The 19,762-nt window shown below is 33.9% G+C and overlaps 3 protein-coding genes and 1 long non-coding RNA gene across 4 annotated transcripts; 1 reads left to right on the forward strand and 3 right to left on the reverse strand.

Annotated features, from left to right (window-relative positions):
• Positions 1–1,038: 1,038 nt before the first annotated feature.
• LOC109175535 (S-adenosylmethionine decarboxylase proenzyme 4) lies at positions 1,039–2,250 on the reverse strand. Its single transcript, XM_019324802.1, has one exon. The coding sequence runs from the start codon at positions 2,130–2,132 to the stop codon at positions 1,107–1,109; it is 1,026 nt and encodes a 341-aa protein (XP_019180347.1). The 5' UTR covers positions 2,133–2,250; the 3' UTR covers positions 1,039–1,106.
• A 10,474-nt stretch (positions 2,251–12,724) lies between these two features.
• Positions 12,725–19,585, forward strand: LOC109176071 (BSD domain-containing protein 1-like). The gene is made up of 2 exons (XM_019325495.1): positions 12,725–14,413; positions 19,566–19,585. Exon 1 carries the CDS (start codon positions 12,920–12,922, stop codon positions 14,261–14,263), a length of 1,344 nt encoding a protein of 447 aa, XP_019181040.1. The 5' UTR covers positions 12,725–12,919; the 3' UTR covers positions 14,264–14,413; positions 19,566–19,585.
• LOC109176072 (BI1-like protein) lies at positions 14,623–17,222 on the reverse strand. Its single transcript, XM_019325496.1, has 4 exons — positions 16,829–17,222; positions 15,343–15,456; positions 15,090–15,247; positions 14,623–14,991 (listed from the first exon to the last, which is right to left on the reverse strand). The coding sequence occupies exons 1-4, from the start codon at positions 17,088–17,090 to the stop codon at positions 14,785–14,787; spliced, it is 741 nt and encodes a 246-aa protein (XP_019181041.1). The 5' UTR covers positions 17,091–17,222; the 3' UTR covers positions 14,623–14,784.
• Positions 15,561–16,822, reverse strand: LOC109176073. Its single transcript, XR_002053341.1, has 2 exons — positions 16,651–16,822; positions 15,561–16,175 (listed from the first exon to the last, which is right to left on the reverse strand). It is a non-coding gene; the product is annotated as an uncharacterized LOC109176073 (long non-coding RNA).
• Positions 19,586–19,762: the final 177 nt, after the last annotated feature.

A 19,762-nucleotide genomic window follows, 5' to 3' on the forward strand; every position in this document is an offset into this window, starting at 1 on the left:
AATGTGCAATCCAACTATCAGCTTAGGCTTTTAGTTGAAATGAAACAGCTTCAATTATTTCTATTGCGTTTTACCTTTTATCTGTCGTTTGTGGGTCATTATATAGGACTATAGGAGCGAACACTATTGAGTAGTGATTATATGTAGATTTCTTTCCTTATCCCAAAAATAAAAGGAAAAAGAAAACTCTTTAAATTACTTTCTTAGCTAATGTCTATTATGAGAGCAATTGAATTATTGACCAATTAATCGTAATTCAAACCCTCAATTTGCATCATAAAGCTTTACAAACTAACACGAATTATCTCATTGGAGATAATAAAAGTAACGATGCGTGCTGAAATATAACTTTAAAAATTAAAAGAACGTGTAACTTAACTACAAATTATATTACGATACGGTCTAAACTTACAAAGTAGATTTTATTCCGGGGAAAAGTAGGAGTTGAATATGAGCCAAAAGAAGACAAAACATAACCTTATTGGAGTGTGCTAAAGATGGAAAATAAAGTTGAGTCCATGAATACATGATGTGTTTTGAGTGTTCTCCAACCACTACAAATAAATATAATCAACAAAATATAGGCAACCTCAAAAATTGTACGTAGGCGTGACAAACCTATGTGGGATGCATTATCATGATGTTCCCCACATTTATATGTATTGTTCATCACATTATCATGCATGCATGCATATCATTTCCACTGCTACGTACGGAGTATAATAATATTAATTAATCCCCTCTAATTAACCAAAAAAAAATGAAGAAAAAAGGGTTTTTAATTCTAATAGAAGAAATAAAAAAGAAAAGAAAATACCCTAAAACCCCACCTTTTTTTTTTTTGTTATCAGTGTCTTGTTCAACATTGCATCCGTCAATTATTATATCATGGACCATGATCTACCTTATAAAATGAACTACTGAAATAATGTTACTTTAATATACTGAATATTCACTTTTAATATTTTCATTTTTTGTGTATTAGACATTGAGTACACAAAAAAATGAACGTTCAGTATATTAAAAATAAGCATTTTTATCAATAATTCAGATTGTAATGTGGAACAAGATCCATAGTATAATTTGCCACCGTCGGCCATGACCGCTCATTTCCGGCGAGGAGTGAAAGTTTGAAACGTGACAGTCCCGGACGTCGCCGGGAACTCATCCACCGCGCAACTGCGGCATTTCATCCCTAGCGCCTCGACGGCTTTGGCGGCGACCCTCTTCCACGCGCCGGCATTGTTCCCGTTGCACGTCAGCGCCACCGACATCTTCCCCGGCCGGAAAACTTGCACCACCTTGGTCAGGACCCGGTTGAGGTCGGCGGCGGCGGCGTTGACGGAGCCGACGCACTCGTAGCTGGCGTAGCTGAAGCCGTCTTCGGGGGTGACGTGGATGGTGGAGTAACGGTCGCCGTCGACGCCGTTCATGGAGTAGCCGCAGGGGTGGAATGCGAAGTCGCAGACGGCGGCGTTAGGGTTTATGCGGCGAATCCCGGTGGCGTCCGTCATGTCTTTCCCCAGCGTGTCGGGTTCGGCAAAAAACTTCCGGGCCAAAACCGGGTCGAGCTCCGTCATGCAAATTTCAACGGTGTAGATGCTATCATCATCGTCGTCGTTAAAGATCTCCGGGCGGTGATCACGTGCGGAGAACACGTGCCATGAATAAGAACTCATTTTCGACGGCATAATCGAAGCTTTTCTGTAACAGAGATTTCCGGGCAATTCTTCCTCCAAGTAAATAACTTCTTCTTGGAAGCTTTGATGGGGAAAAGGCTGAGCTTTGGGGAAGATAAAGTTGCCGCGAGTATATCTACACTCCGACAACCTCAGACCGATGTTTCCGGCGAGATGGATCATCGGACGGACGGATTTCAGCAGCTGGGTGGTCCCACACGTCTTGATGATGATCTTGGTGGGGTACACGAACAGGCTAGACTCCGACAGAACGTAGGAGTCGAAAAACCGGTTGCCGACGGCGGCGACCACCGTGCACTGCACGGCGTGCAACACCGCCTCCAACGACTCAAAATCCAGCAGGCGGAGCCCGCCCATTGCCGTCACCGGATCATCGCCGGAGAAGTGAAGCTCCAGCCTCTTCTCGAATCCTTCGAACCCAGAAACAGCCATTGATGACAACGTGGGCAAACGTGAAATCAAGAAAGTGTTTGTGAGGGACGACAAGAAGCTTGGGTTAGTTTATCGATCTGGTACTAGGTTGTGGTGGGAAAGGAGATCAGAGGTGTCAAAACTGGAACAGGGAAACTGAGTATTTATAGGGAAGAAAATGGAAATTTGGCCCAGGAGCTAGCTGTGTTGGTTCAATATAAATGTTTGATTAATTGGCTTTTGTATGAGTTTATTACTTCGAAACGTTAAAATTTAAAAAATTGGTCAAAATAACTTTTTCGATCAGCTTTTGAAGAAAGTTATTTTGCATATAATCAGTTATCATCAGCTAATTTACCAAACATTGCTTTCTATGATCAGTTAATGTTAGTAACTAGTCAAACCCACTAACTCAATCAGATAACAGCTATTTACCAAACAAGTCCTTTACCTCTTCTAATGCTCTTAGATAGGTCAAGGTTGCGGGGATTTAAAATTAATCTAGTTTAAGTTGGAATACCTAATAAAAGAAATAGAGATATGGCCGGAAGATATTGGGGGTGGGGGGTTGCATGCTTGTGAGGCAACCAATTAGAACAGTGATTGCAGGCATAATAAATACAAGATGATGGCCGTTTACTTATTTTTTTATTTTTTATTTTATTTATTTTTTTTTTAAATATGTGGGAGATCTTTCTTTAGACAGCAACATGAATCCTAAAACATTCATTCCCATGTTACTTCTTGTTCTTCTCCCAAAAATATATGAGATATCTTCCATATCTTTCTCGAAAATTTTTAACATCATTCTGAAATTAACTCAATTTTAATAAATATTTATCTGTCATAATTTATAAAATTATGAAATTGTACCCGTCAACAATTGCATAGGGCTTACAATTCCACCATCTTTCTTTGTTAATATTTTTTAACACCCTCTCGAAATTAATCAATTAATCTCACAAAGTGTGTGGACTTATGAAGACATAACCTATAAAACCTAATTAACTTGCCATATTAAAGGTAATAAGTTAGGCCTTTACTACCCACAATTGCTAAGGGCTTAGAATCCCATCATTCTTCTTTGCTAAGGTCTTAATTAAGATTTTCTATCACTGTCTCTACAATTAGTTGATGAATCTCAAAAAATACGTGCTTATGAAAGTTGTTTTTCAATTCAAGTAAAGCCTAAACTGCCATGTTCTAAATATATAATATATATGTTGCACTTTCACTATCAACAATTATTTTTTGTGTGACGATAAACTGATTACCGTGTTATATATATATATATATATATATATATATATATATATATATATATATATATATATATATATTGAGACAGGGAAAAAAAGATTATGTTGGACACAGAAAATGAGACCAAAGTACTATAGTAATGTACATGGTAGCTTGGGAAAACAGAGACATAATTATAAACAAGATGCTCGAATGCATGACAACAATTATTATAGGTTGTTGTTACGTGGAGGCATGCAAGCAGGCAAGCTTATTTATCTACGTAATTATACTTCCCTATATATTTAGATGTACTCAAGTGACTACTAAGCTACATCTATACATATGCTTAATTAATTAAACCATATTAATTATAATTTAATTCAACCCATACAAAACCTTTGATTAAAGCTTAATGGAGTTTGCAAGATTTAAATTAATCATCTTGACATCCATGCATTAAATTAAATGTTTTGTATATATTAAAGTTTTAGTGATGGTTAATTATTACAAAGTATAATACTATGAGAATTCATCCTGTCAAGTAATAAAAACTAATAGGGGTGGCATGAACATAATTAGTCTCAGCGTGTGGTTACTAGTTAATAGAATAAGGACACACGTAATTAGAATATATATATATATATATATATATATATATATATATATATATATATATGAAAGGAAATGATTGATTATATTAGTATGCTTCACACACAATCTTATGGAGGCTGCCACACTCCAAAATGTGACCACATACATATCCCACATGACCTCTTCAATGCCATCTCTCCTTGCACGCCTACCACCAAACATCTATCCCCCCCCCCCCCCCCCTACCCACTACCCCCAAAACTCCATCCTTATCTTAGCTTGTAGGGATACATATATCCATACATATATACACACAAAATTTATTCCATATAAGTAGCACTAAAAATTAAACTTATTACGGAATAATTATTATTGTCTTTTTTTTTTTTTTTCTATAGAGTGAGTTGGACATATATACATACAAGGTAAATATTTTAGCTGACTTGATCATGATTTATTTCAATTATTATCATTCCCACAATTTCAATCAGTGTAAACAAATAAACAAGGAATAATGCTATTTTTCCCTTTTAATGTTCGACGTTTCAATAAAATTTTTATTTATTTATTGGCTGATTTTAATCAACGTTAAAAAATTAATTATTAATTAAATATAAAAAAACTAATCAAGTACGGTCCGTAAGGAGATGATATCAAGAGAGAAATGTAGCATTACTCGTAAATGAAAACACATGCACACACACATATATGAAAAATTAATGTAACCTCCCTCTAACTACATGATAATATTTAATTAATAAGTATATTTCATTTTTAAGTTGATCAATTTCTACACTAGGTAAACTCCCTCGTGTATAATATTCTAGATGCAAGGGTAAACTTCGTTAATATGGAATCCTACAAACCACACAATAGAGATAATTAATAGGAAAGCGAACTTGATTGAGAAGGCGGTGTTTATTACTAGAATCAAATGCGTAACATTTTAGTACAAAAATTATACTTTCTCTGTCACATTTTATCTGTCTTACTTACTATTCATTAGGTCAAACTAACTCTTTATTCTTTGTTTATTTTTTTTAATATTTTTTACTTATTTTTAAATTAATTTTTTGTATTTAATAGTACTTTTAGTGTAGTTTCTAAATATATAAATTTGATATACAAATATTAAATTTAATAAAAATTAGATTAAAAATAACATCAGTCAAATCTTGTTAATCAAATTAAGACACACAAAATGAGAAGGAAGTAGTACTTTACTCACTCCTTACCCTGACATTTTGTGTTTAACAACCGTATATAAGAAGAAAATAAGTAGCTATATGGAGTACTATTTATTATGTCGAAGACATACTCTAAAATGGAAAGACTTCTCCAACAAGATATATATTACAACATCGAAAAGCCACAAATCCAATCCAAGTGTTCAACAAAATCCTACTTTTTTCGATTCGAAAAGGTGGCCGGCGGAACCAAAATTGTGTCTTTTAGCCTATGTGGAAGTGTTTGACCATGGCAACAAGCTAGCTAGGTAGCCTAGGTAGAGGGAGAAAGACAATTACTAGGAGAACAAAGAATGTTTTTTTTTTTTTTTTTTTTTTTTTTTTTTTTTTTTTTTTTGATAAAGAGAACAAAGGATGTTGGTTTGTTCATTATTGTTAGTTGTTTTTTTTTAAAAAAAATTAAAATAAAAATTGAACACTATTATTTTGAAAGAGTTAATACCCAAAATGGTCTCTCGACTATGCCATAATTATCAATTTGGTCCTCAACTATCATTCTTACCCAATTAAGTCCTCAACTATGTAACTTTTACTCAATTAAGTCCTCAATTATACAATTCTTACCCAATTTAGTCCTCAACTATACAATTCTTACCCAATTTAGTCTTCTGTATTAATTTGACTGTTTGTTGACTGTTAAAAGTCGGGATAAAATTATAATTTTACAAGATTTCTCCTTCCTCTCCATTTAGCAGCGCCAAACCATGCAGCAATACACTCCGATCAGATTTCGATCGTCAAAAAATCGTTGGAAATCAAATTCATGGGCTATCCGATGTATAACCACTACTTCGATACTGACAGGTTTAGAACCCAATCGGAGCTTATTGCTACATGGTTTGGCGCTGCTAAATGAGGAGGAAGGAGAAAACTTGTAAAATTACAACTTTATTTTTACTTTTGACAGTCAACAAACAGTCAAATTGACAAAGGACTAAATTGGGTAAAAATTGTATAGTTGAGGACTTAATTGGGTAAGAATGATAGTCGAGGACCAAATTGGTAATTACGACATAGTCGAAGGACTATCTTGGGTATTAACTCATTTTGAAATTATATATATATATATATATATATATATATATAAAGGTATTTATATATTCATTATAAATTGAGATCTATTATGATTGTAAATTTTTGTTCTGTTAGGTTTCTCGGTATGATTCATAAAAACTCTTTAAAATGATAATTTTCATCTTTTAAAAATGTTTCATTTAAAGAAACTTATAAAACTCTATAAAATAATTTAAAATTATTTTTTGATTTTTTTTAATGCAGTCTGGAAGAAAATGTAACTTGAATCACTACTATAAAAGTCGTGACAATATCCAGTCAACAATATCATCACAAAATAAGGATGGCAAATCCTTTGTCGATGTCTCATAAAAATAATGAAGCACAAGCTGGGTTGAATAAAAAATTGCAAATACAAAGTTATATATATTGCATTTAATATCTTACACTTCTTATGTTTTGTTTTCCCATTTTGACACTACCGGGGTTCTATTTGACTCAATTAAATTTCTAATTGATTATGTGTAGATAGGGACTAAATACCACTTATATATATACATAATAATAAAAAAAATACTTAATTAATTGAACTTGTTTTTAGTAAGGATTTTTACACAAAAGTTTGAAAGACCAAGTTTAACATCTATCACATGCATGCTATAGTTATCATTTTTTATATAGTGGTAAGTGTTTGAATTTATCTTGACAATGATTTACTTCTAATCTCACGGTAAATTTTTGAAATTTTAATAACTTGATAGTGTTAAAAGTATTAATCAACACAAAACATAATTGACTAAGATGATTTGGTATTATTTGAGTGTGGATGGGATGAAGTATGTCTCTTCCAGCTTAATCTGATGTCTTAGATTTAAATCTTTAAAGTGTAGTTATCTTAAAATTCATGATAGAATACTTTAATTTGTCACCTTTTAAAATTTTATATGACATAAATGTAATTAGTTTTAGTATGTGATTATTAATTGACTGACTAAGAAAATCTATGGTTGGAGCCACACTACCTATATTACTCCGCAGTAACTAAATAATTTGAAATTTTTACAAGAATTGAGTAGTAAAAATAGTATAGAGACTAGAGAGCCCTAGCTGGCTAGCAAGCTAACATAATGAACTACATGTGTCAAAGTGTCATGCCTAAAAGACACAAGTGGGACCCTCTCCACTCACTTAACCTCAATTTGGACTCAACATTTCCAACATTAGAGCCCCACTAGGGACCATAGGACCCAACACATGCAAGCGACAATTCCATTACTTTCAAAACATACTTTAAGCCGCCAAACAAACATGTAACATTTTCTTTTGATAACACATGTTTTCAATTTTGTCATATTATATCTAGAACTCTTATAAATTTATCGCAAGACCTATAAAAGAGGTAAATTTTAAATAGTTAAAATGACAATTCTAGATTTTTTTATTACATATATACTTTTATATACACTAAATCTTCACCACTGATTGATCGTATCGGGTATAAGAGTTATGAGGACTAATAAAAAAAAATAGAACTTTAAAAAAGAGGAAGGGGAAACCCCAACCACACGAGTAACAAAATTACTCCATGACCAAAATCCTCATCAATCATATCCAGAAATACCGAAGCAATCCTCAATAAGAATTTAATCTATTTAAGATTCAGTGAAAGTTGATTCAAAAGTCGTAATAACCTAGGATGCATGTTGAAAGGTTGCTGTAGTTAGCTCTATTTTGTTTACAATATACATGGTCAATAAAAATCAACATTTGCATCACTTGAGATCTATATTATTGAATTAAGGTGGTATTTGATTCAAGCTGTTATACAATGTAACTAAATGAATGTGACATCCCATATGACTCAATAATGCTTTGCTTGACATCATTTCATCTAGGGGCATGACGAAAACCTTGGATATATTATTGATGTTGAGGACAAATGTGGGGGCAAGCTAAGGCAAAAAAGGAATAGGTGGATAGGAGCAATATAATTGAAATAATTAATAATTAAGCCACATAACCCTATATTTATTGCTTGTTAATCTCAAAAAATGCATGCTATGCTACATATCATTGGGACCAAAATCCAAACTCTTAGGGTTTGAAGCTTCAATATATATATATATATATATATATATATATATATATATATATATATATACACACACACACTTTCTGCTCTTGTTCCTGCTTGCCCCCACAAACAAAAACATCATTCTCAACATGGACTTAAAATTCACATTCAAGATCGAGACCAACATATGCATGTTTAAGGTTACTAAAATATAATGGAAAATGAACGTTATTAGTTTAATAAATATTGTAAATTTGAAAGTTTAAAATAATTATAAAAGTGTCTTTTATTTTTGTTTATTTTTATGTTTTTTACTAAAATCGTCAATTATTGATGGATCGTGATAGACAACTTAAATCAATTTTTTTTTCTTTCTTTATGAGAGGGGGTTGTTCTCATTTGAATATATATATATATATATATATATATATATATATATATATATATATATATATATATATATATATATACTTCCTCTGTCCCATTTTATGTGTCTTACTTTCCTTTTTAGTTTGTCCCAAAATGTTGTCCACTTTCCAAAATTGAACATCACTATCATTCCACTTTTTTTCAAATTACCCTTCTAGCTTTTGCTTTCTTTATTGTTTTTATTTCCAAAAGTGAAAAAGTGAGGGGCATAATTGGAAAGTGCATAACATTTACTTTAATTCATTAAAAAACGTGCAAAAAGTAAATGAGACATCCAATTCGGGACGGAGGGAGTATATATATATATATATATATATATATATATATATATATAGGGTTGAGTTCAAATGAGGACAACAATATATAGAGGACTGTGAGGACAAATAATGGGCACACAACAAATTACTATCATGCACACAATTTAATACATAATGGCACACAAGAATACATGTAAACATCAGGTTTCGAACCCAGGCTCTATTAATTAACAAATGTATGCACGCAACATACAAACTGTGGCACACGACTACATTCGGCAATGCACACGACATACAAACAAATGACACACACTATATCTGTTTTTCACAGTTCTCTATAATATACTTGTCTTCATTTGAACGCAAGTCTATATATATATATATATATATATATATATATATAGCTCTGGCATCATATCAATACTCATAAGTGGTACTGTATATTCCTCGAGCCCTACAACAAGAAAATCTATCGAAGTGGATGCAGACCTTAAGCCCTAAATCATTCTCTCCCACCTTTTCTTTTCTTTTGTTTTCTCACATCTTCTAATAATAATTAATTCGGATATCCAGCTTCAGTAACAAAAAAATCAAATTTATTTACAAACAATTTGTAAGTAAATTACCAAAATCTATAAATATTCAAATTATCGGCAAATTTCTATATGTAAAACACTTAAATTCATAAGTATTTTAATTTCTGACAAGTAATTATTTAATTTGTTACTAAATTAATAGTTATTTTGCTGTTCTCTTGTAGTATTTTTTTTTTATGTTGTCGTAGAATGATCACTTAGAATAATAGTTAATAAGTTGAAAAAAATTATTCATGGTCAAAGATTTGGCGTTCAAGTATCATCGAGATTAAGTTGAGTATATATTTTGTAGTGTGATATATTTTTAAATTTTGACACAATAATATTATACATAATAGTATTTTGCTCGATACTAAATACACAATAATCATTAAAACGTTCAAGATCAATTGCCATACTTTTTTTTTTTGATAACGAGGTGAAATCTGCAGCCACTATCCGAGAATGTGCACTAGGTATTTACGCGCATTGTTATCGATCCTAACCGGTAAATGATAATTAATATACTCTTGATAAAAGGAAATTGTGACATTAAATATAAAATTAAAAATACTTCATATAAAAGTATTTTTAACAAAATTGTGTGTCACATTGTAATTATAATGATGTCGATAGTACTCGTACAACCAGATACATCATATATACTTAGTTGAATCATATACTATCCATACTAATGCCAATAGAAACAATTAAATATGTTTTATTCAATTATATTTGATATATCATCCACATAGTAAAGAAATCAATAATTATTATTATTTAAATAACATAAGCCTCATAAAATAACTACAAGCTAAGTAAGAAAGATTTGTAGTTCCCCAATTTATTGATGGATGGGAGGATATGAGTTGGAGGGGTGAGTTTCAAGAGATTTTATTTGATGATATCAAGGAATTGAATATGTGGAGGCATGGATTTGTAAACATGGAGGCCATCATGTTCCCTTTGTTCCAAACTCATATATAAAATATTTGTAGAATTCTATATTGCCCTAAATAACTCTAAATTGGGAAATATCAACAATAATATTTGCAAAAGATTATATTGTCCAAAATAAATCTAAAATTTACACATAAAGTAATAATTTTACCCACTAAAAAACTTTTTTTTTTTTGGTTTGGATGAAGAGAGAATCTTCTCATAGCCACTACCTGAATTTATGTACTCTGTATATATAGTAAACCCTGATCTTGCGTAATAGTTTACAAATCACACATGAGATGTAAACAATACTAGAAAATTAAAATCTTATGTGATGAATTCAATCAAGAGGATATTAACGAAAATTAAACTCGTAAATTTTTGGTGTCATAATCATGTTTCACTTACTCAATCTATTTAAGGTGATTATTAATTTTTGGGACATTAGAAAAAGAGTGGTTAATGAAATAGCCGACATCTTGGAACTCCTAAACATGGTTATTGCAATAAGTGTGTTGAATGCATGCAGTGGATTAGATTCTGATTTGGAGCTAAGTCTATAATTACTCTCCTCTTAATTGAATCACATTTGTGAGTCCGAGGTGATATGCTTGTCAGTTGTCACCTGTACTAACCTTTTTTTTTTTTTTTTTTTTTTTTCTAATGTTATGAATCAGAAAGATTAATCACTTTAGAGACATGCATATATGGACCAAACACTGTTCAATTCTTTTTTCTTTCTTTTTTTTTTTTTTACCCAAAAAAAATGATGATAACCCTTTATGATTAAGTGTATGGAACATAATTCTCATATAAAAACTTGTCGCATAAGGTCTTCTTAATATAGCTTATCTCTTGCAATTATGCATGAACAAATAATGTCTGCAAATTTTCTTTATTCTCTACTGAAAAGACACATTTAGACATCTCTAAATATCTTGCTATTACACAAGAACGGATAGTAGCTGCAAGTTCAAGCCCACAATGACATAAACTGGCTTAGGTTTACAATAACTTGACCAGTTCAAGTCTCATAAAGACTAATAGACATTTCTATTTAAAACTTTGTGATTATCAATCAACTCAATTAATTTACTATGTTTAAGAATACTTGTTATTATTATCCTTAATTGAAAAGTGGGGAGTAATTACCACAACAATACGAATGATCAAGGTCTTTTGGTCTTGAGAGAAGAGAAGATGAAGCTTTGTTGAGTTTGCAAATGGACACAATCATGGCATTTTCATGGTAAATAAGAACATTTTACAGTGATAAGTTAACCTTTTTATGCACCTATATTATGAGTTTATGACCACTGCATAGGTACAGTTGTACCATGAAGACTTTATTCGTACAACACCAATGTACAATGTACTCCATAATATGGAATAAGTAATCTACCAAGGTTTTTTTAAACCGTTCTACTATATAGACTCCCTAAATTTTATTTTCTGATGTAACAAATATTGATAAGTTATTTTTTTATGTAGGTTCCAATACAAATGTCTACATAATGATTTTGTGTGTAGAAATAAAAATTGAGACTTTAATACTTCAAAATTTCACTTAAGTCTTAGTAAAATTAAGTGCAAGCCCTTCTTCTTATTCTTTTTAATAATTTTCAATACTTTCTTTTATTTAAAGTAAAAATTTAGATAAAAACTTATATTGAAAAAAGTTAAAATACCAACAAAATAAAAAATAAAAAATCGGGGCAACTGATGGTTCATGAACCAAAATTGCCGATTCATGAACTATTAATAACTATTTAGGTTAAGGTTCTCGTCAATGATGAATCTCGAACCATCGATTTTGAATCGTGAATTGAACCACGACCACTTCTATTGAATTGGTCCTTTGATTATAGTTATTTCATCACTTTAGTTCTCAACTTCTAATTTTGTCCAATAATATTTTTTAAGTATCAATTTTGTACCTATTTTTAGTCATTAAGAAAAAACTAAAATAGATATATTAAAAAATTGTACGAAAATAATACAAAAATATATACAACTTTTTTGAGAAAAAATATATACAACTTTTATAATTAAAAATATTATTTGATGAATTTGAAAGTGCAATCCAAAATGGTAAAATCACTATCAATGGACCATTTCAATAATTTGTCTTTATTATGGACTCGATATGGATTAGATTCATTGCTTTATGGGCTCAATTTGGGCCCAAATGAAAATGGGCCTGGCACAGTTTGGATTGGGTTCTTAGTCTGCTCTTACGCTCTGTTTGGGTTTGGAATCATTCGAAGCCGTGGACGATGAAAGGATAAGACAGTTGGAATCGCCGGAAATTTGATCATCTCGCCGACACCGAAATCCCACCTTGTATCTTCGTTTTGTGGCCGGGCATGGAGGCAACTGTGTAATATATTTTGATTCGGGAGAACATCAAAGCCATTTGTATTTCTATTTGTTCTCAATGGACTTCTTCAAATCAGTATTCACCGAGGAGCAGGATTACTCCGATACTGAAGATACCGAGATTTCTTCTTCAAATTTGGATGTTCAAGCGCAGCCGGAATCTCCACCTGGAGCTCCGGACGGTAATCCGAACATCCCAGCCATTGTGAACGCGTGGGGCTTCGGGTCGGGTCTGTTGAAAACCCTAGCGTCGAAGTCGGAATCTGTAATCCAGAACTACCGTCGGGATCTGGAGGAGTTCAGCTCCGGTCTGCAGAAGGAGACTGCTATAATCCGCGAAGCCGCCAGCCGCGCCGTCCAGGACTTGCCAGCTCACATCGAATCGGGCGCCACCGCTGCTCAGGAATCGCTTGAAACCGTCGGCCAAGCCATCGACGACATTGGCTCCAGCGTAGCGGAGATCATTGTACAGGGTAAGGACTCGATCCTCGCTCCTGAAGATTCCGATAACGAATTCTCAGAAAACAGCGGTAGAAATGACCGGAGCGATGATGTTTATAAGCAACATTTGAACTCGAATGCGAAACCGTACAGTAGAATTGATGCTCTGATCCGAGCAATTCAGTGTGATGCGAAAACGTACTGCGAGGAGCCGGAGGATTCTGAGGACTACAATGAATGGAAATTGGGGTTTGTGTTCGAGGAAAAGCTTGTGGAGATTGGAGACTTGGTGGAGGAAAATAATGTAATTGGTGAAATTTACAGTGAGATTGTGCCAAGTAAGGTTGACAGAGAGACATTTTGGAGCAGATACTTCTATAAGATTCATCGGGTGAAGAAAGCAGAGGAGGCTAGGGTGAGACTGGTGAAGAGGGTGATTTCTGGGGAAGAAGATGAGGAATTGACCTGGGATGTAGAAGATGACAACGACAACAACAACAACGGATCGTGTGATGTGTTGAGAAAAGAGATTGCTGAGACTGAAAATGGAGTGGACAGTTTACACATTGAAGAAGACAAGCAAAAGAATTCTGAAACTGCAAAAGACGCCAATGTGAGTGCTTCTGAGGCCAAAACTCATGATGAGAAAGGGGATTCAGAAGCTGATGCTGAATCAAGTGGGGAAAAGTTGAGGTTCAAACCTGATGACAAAGGAGCTTCAGAAGCAAAGAATGATAACAGTGACTTTTCAGTTGTTTCTAGCCGACAATCCTCGCGTGAGGAAGAGGACCTCGGGTGGGATGCAATTGAAGATATGGAGAGCATTTGTGAAAGCAAGGCAACTGGACAAGCAAATACCATCAGAGCTGATCTGCATAAGCGCATTAATGTTGGCAATGAAGAGGAAGAGCTGACATGGGATATCGATGACGATGATGATGATGTGCCTTCTAAACCTTGATTTCAGGGTCTCCATGGACTTCAGATGGTACATAATTGCAGGTGCTCCATTTATACTTAACTGCAGAAGTTTATTTTGCCATGTGTGATGGTGATTATTCTCTTATTCATTTCACAATAAAATGTGTATATATATATATATACAGTTTATGTAAACCATCATGTTCACTGGAAATGCAGTGGTTGGAAACTTGAAATTGTGGTCACATAACTTGCAATCAATATCTGAATTCTGAAATATCCATGTCTTTAGCATTCATTATTTTATAACCTGTTAGTATTCTCCACACATCCTTCTTTATCGTCAGTATTTGGCTTACAACTTTTAGTCTTTCCCAGAATCTAAACACAGAAACCAGGTGAGCAAAACAATTTCCATTCCACAATAGAATTTTTAGTGTTTGAGTAGAGAGAGTAGGAAACATTTATGATTTATATCTACACAACAGTCTTACTAGTAATGAAAAGTAAAGCATTTATTCAGGGGATGGATTTTGGTACACAGATCAGGGCATTGCAAACTCAGTTGTTTCCCTGTCTAAGCATCCGCAGAATGGTAAGGAACAGGTTGAGGACATCCAGATACAAAGTGACAGATGCCCAGATGTACTGATCATACGTAAACCGCTTGATCAAGTTGTCTGTGTCATACACGATGTATCCACAGAAAATTATAGCACCGATTGCACTGTAGATGGCAGATGATGTAGAGCCAAGAGGGAAGAACGCCTGCACCATCATACAAGGTAGGTGTGTTTTGGTCATCTTAAGCTTTGGATGCATGTCATAGCAGAATTAAGCAGAAAAGGGGAGAAGAGAAGTAATACCTGCATGAAGCCAGTCAAGATGAGTATGAAAAGGCTGGTGAACAGAATTGGTCCCATGAAGCTGAAGTCTTTGCCCTTCTTAGCAGCCCAGAAAGTGTACCCAGTTAAAGCTGAAACTACAGCTGATGTCAAGATTAAAGCCTCGAGCACAATCATACCTGTGTTATCCAACACCTTAATGTCAAAACACTTCCAACTAAAGACGGGCACCCTTCATGCAGATCATTTCGATATAAAAGAAAAAGCAACCTACCATCTGTGTTAGCACAGGTCATGCCAACGGTAAAACTCAGAGAAGCCGTAAAAAGTCCAAGGAAGACGAAGTTCAATGGATGCTTTTGCTGATACACATGCAAAGGCCACAAGACTGCATTGGCTTAAATTCATTAGTACATAGAAAATATGCTTCTGGAAATGAGGAGAATACCATAATATTCTGATAGAGGGAGCATTATGTAGATACACCACGAGTGAAGACAGGGATCAATAACGATATAATTCGGAACGTATTACAACTGTATCAGAAGTACTAAGAAACATTACAGGACTAGGTCTCAAATTTCAGTTTCAATGATAGTTACAAACTACATTAAAGAATGAGCAAAATACTTACTAGAGAGTGGCACCTAATGGCTCTACGTAGTGCATAACACATTTGCAAATCAATCAATTTGATAACAGCCATTTAAAACACATAAAGGAAAGCAGAAACATTATATATACATTCATGTTGGGGAGACATCTAAGAATGAATTATAAACTTAAAATGATTTCTTAAGCCTATAATGGAACACTCACTAGCATGTTTTAATGCAGCATAAAGCTCACATATGACAACCATATCTGATATGGCACATAGAGAACTGATGCTCATAAAATTTTGACAACCATATCTGATATGGCACATAGAGAACTGATGCTCATAAAATTTCATAACTAACCCTTAAATTGGTCACCAGGAGAAAAATCTCTGATAACTAGGACTCTCTTCTCCTAAAATTGTAAATTTGTAATAGAACTTTGATTTACGGAAAGCCCACAGGTGCTACCCAATGGTGAGTTCCAGGTGAAGCCGGCATTGTGACCCTAAGGAGGTAAACCAGTCTAGTTGTCCATAATTAACCAGATCAAATCGAGAAGGCCAATAGGCAACTCTCATGGGGAATCGAACTTGGGACCTTTTGGTCACAAACTTGGGACACTTGGGACCTTGTGGTTACAAAGCCAACTATCCGACTGACTCGGTCGGGTCAAGAAGGAGAACCACAAATAGGCAAATGTAAAACATGAAGTATAATTCAGAAATGAAAAAATTCACCCAAAATTATATGATGTATATTTATACAAGAAACGGGCTTCCAACTTCAATCAAATAAATTGCCGCATCACTTTTCATCATTCAACTATAGTGTGATTAGTGTCATTTCCATCATGGTTCATTGGTGCTCGATTATCTTTTTCTTTTTCATATTTAATGCTCAACTTATGAAAATCTACCCAATTTGGTCCTTCACTTTGAGATAGAAGCAAAATCTCTGAAGAAACATTTTTCAGAGAAGACTAAAGGCATGTGAAAAATCTCCGATCTGGGTAGACTAAATTCCAGTACTAAATGTGAAAAATCAGCAGTTTAGTTTAGCACCACAAATAGAAATCTCAATATACTCGGAGCTACAAGTAAAAACAATTCGATCAAAGCAGATATTTACACAACAGTTATGGTTTTGCAGGGAGCTTACGGATGAAAGGGAGGAAAATTAGGAAGATAAGGAGGCCGGAATTGCTCCGGAGGAGCTCGTTGACAGGAGCGTAGAGGACGGTGATTGCGGAGATGACGGTGGTGAGGAGGATCTGAGCGGCGAGGATGCCGTAGACTTTGCGGATGAAACCCCATCGCAGCTGATTCTCTCCGTACCCTAGCCCCGGATACAAAGTCCCCTCCTCTATATCACCTTTCACTCCTCCATCGTCGCTACTGCTCACTGCCTCGAATCCGTACATCTTCCGCGCTTTCTCTCTCTAAATCTGATAGAATTCTTCTGCCAAATTATCTCCGCCGGCGAAAGAGTGACAGACGACTGACAGGTACTTATCCGGGTCGAGATAAAAAGGCGCGTATGGTTGACAAGTTAATATCCCGTTGAGGCGTTGACGCGCTTTGGAGAATTGGAGGGGATAAATATCATAAATTCAAGGAATAAGCGTCAAATAAATAATGAGTTAATTCCAGCATTGATCCTCCGCGTGATTTTTCATAATTGGTTCTCGATTTTTAATTTGGACAATTTAGACACTTGACTATTAAAATATTTTCAATGTTAGTCCTTCCGTCACAAGCTGGTTAAGTAGATGTTAAATGGAGGGGTAAAACCGTCTTCTAACATGCTCTGCATATAATACCATTAGTTCTCCTTCTCTCCATACGCGATAAATATATTCTTGCTAATTAAACATCACTTCTTATAATGGCAACAAAAAAGCTTGCATTTTTACGAGTTTTTAGGATAATGGAATCACCAGAAAATGAGGTTCGTATGAAATGAAAATTTGGGCGATGAAGATATATAGATCGAAGGAGGAGCTAGGGTTTAGTGTGGCAAGTCGAACTGGAAGGAAGCTCAGCTCGAAAAAATTTAGAATGGGTACCCGAAATTCAGGCAGTGTTGCTTCATATCTTAGTACTTTGCGAACTCCGACAATACTCTCTCAATGATTCACTTCCTTCAATTCAAAAGCCCAACCACAACAAACAAAACAACAATGAACAATTTTAATGGAGCTGTAAAGCTAAATTGCTATGGACAGTAATAATTTGTTGGAAGTTTTTATTTGGGTGTTTAATCTTGCCTTCTGCTAGTATGTAATTAAGGTGCTAGGTTTCTGCGACTACTATCCCTAAAAGCTACTGTTTGTAATTACTTAATAAATATTTAGGGAATATGAAAACCAAAACCCCCAGCACATTCAACTCCAATCCAACAACACAGTGATGTACGAGGTTTACAGAAATTAGAACAAAAACCCATCGGACTTCGGAGCAATAATTAAACAGAAGAAAAAGGACAAGGAGAGAAGGTACTCGTCGTCAAACATAAGGTGGCGTTGGACAACGTCCATTTTAGCATCAGTGATGGTTTCCCCCATGACGGCGGCGGCGCAAACAGAGTGTGTTGAAGCTCCGCAGTGGGGGCGGATAGGCTTAATTGAAAGAGAAGAAGCTGCGAAGGAGGGTGATGAGAGGAATGAAAGAATTAGCAGAATAAATCGTTGTTCGCCGGCCGGAATGAAGAGCAACTTTGCCGAGAGGAATGATGTGAGGATAAAGACGGATTATACTCTAAGCAGGTAAAAAGACTTCTTTACCCCTCTATTTAACGTCCATTTAACCAGCTTGTGACGGAAGGACTAACATTGGAAACATTTTAATAGTCAAGTGTCTAAATTGTCCAAATTAAAAGTCGAGGACCAATTATGGAAAATCACGATAGTCAGAGGACCAATGCTGGAATTAACTCAATAAATAATTTTATTCCACACGGAATTACAATTAGATTATCGAACATAAAAAAATTGTAATTAAATTTCTAAATAATATAAAATCATGCAATTAAATTAAAAGTGATCTGTTTACATATTAATTGCTGACGTAGTGTTTATCAAATTTTATTTTATTTTTTAAAAAATATATTTTTTATTTTTATTTCAATAATTTTAAGTGAAAAAAAAAAACTACCCGGTTGTCGGCTAGATAGCCTCGAGACAAAGATTTCTTTGTTATTTGTATCCGATTGCCTATTTTGAAGGGCTTTTTGGTAATTCAACTATTGAAGTTGGTAAAGTCTTTTAGTCATTGCCTCTATCTCTTAATTAAACCGTCATTTAAGAGTGTGTTTGGAAAGTAGGAAAATAAGTCATTTTTCTTTATAGTGTTTGGTTGCATTTTAGAAAACTATCTTGGTGTGTTTGGTTCATTTTTTTTGAAAATGAGCATAATTATTTTTAATTTAAAATATTTAAAATATACAATGATGGTGATGGTGGTGGCGACGACGGCGGGTGATTGGCTGCTCCACTGCTGCAAACGGAAAAAAGACTCCCCTCCGCACCCCCCCCTCCCCCCCCCCCCCCCCCCCCCAAAAAAAAAAAAAAAAGCATGGAAGTTATTTTCAAGAAAATCCTGTATATTTTCCATTGACCATACCCCTATTTTTCATTGACTTTCATTTTCCCCTCTAGCCAAACACGGGAACCTGAAAATTATTTTCAGAAATCATTATCATTTTTCGAGTTTCCAAACACACCCTAAAAGTAATTTCCTTTCCTTATTAACATTTTTCAACTAAGGTGTGTTTGGAAGTATGAAAAATATTTGTTAAAAATGATTATTTAAAAAAAAAATAGCTTGTATGTTTGGTTGAAATTTTGAAAATAATTTTTTTTAATGTTTTGTTGAAAGTGAGAAAAATATATTTTGTATGTTTCTTTAATTTTTAAAAACATGAACATAAATTAATTATAAATTCATTTTTATAAAATATTCATTATTTTAATGATGTAAAAATTATTTATATTAAAATGTATAATAGTTATAAAGATTAATAATAAGCATAATATAAAAATAAAAATAAATAATTTTTAACTTATAACTTGTTATAATAAAAATAACCAAGAGA

This window comes from Ipomoea nil, unplaced genomic scaffold (genome assembly GCF_001879475.1).
Source record: "Ipomoea nil cultivar Tokyo-kokei standard unplaced genomic scaffold, Asagao_1.1 scaffold0688, whole genome shotgun sequence".
Classification (NCBI taxonomy): domain Eukaryota; kingdom Viridiplantae; phylum Streptophyta; class Magnoliopsida; order Solanales; family Convolvulaceae; genus Ipomoea; species Ipomoea nil.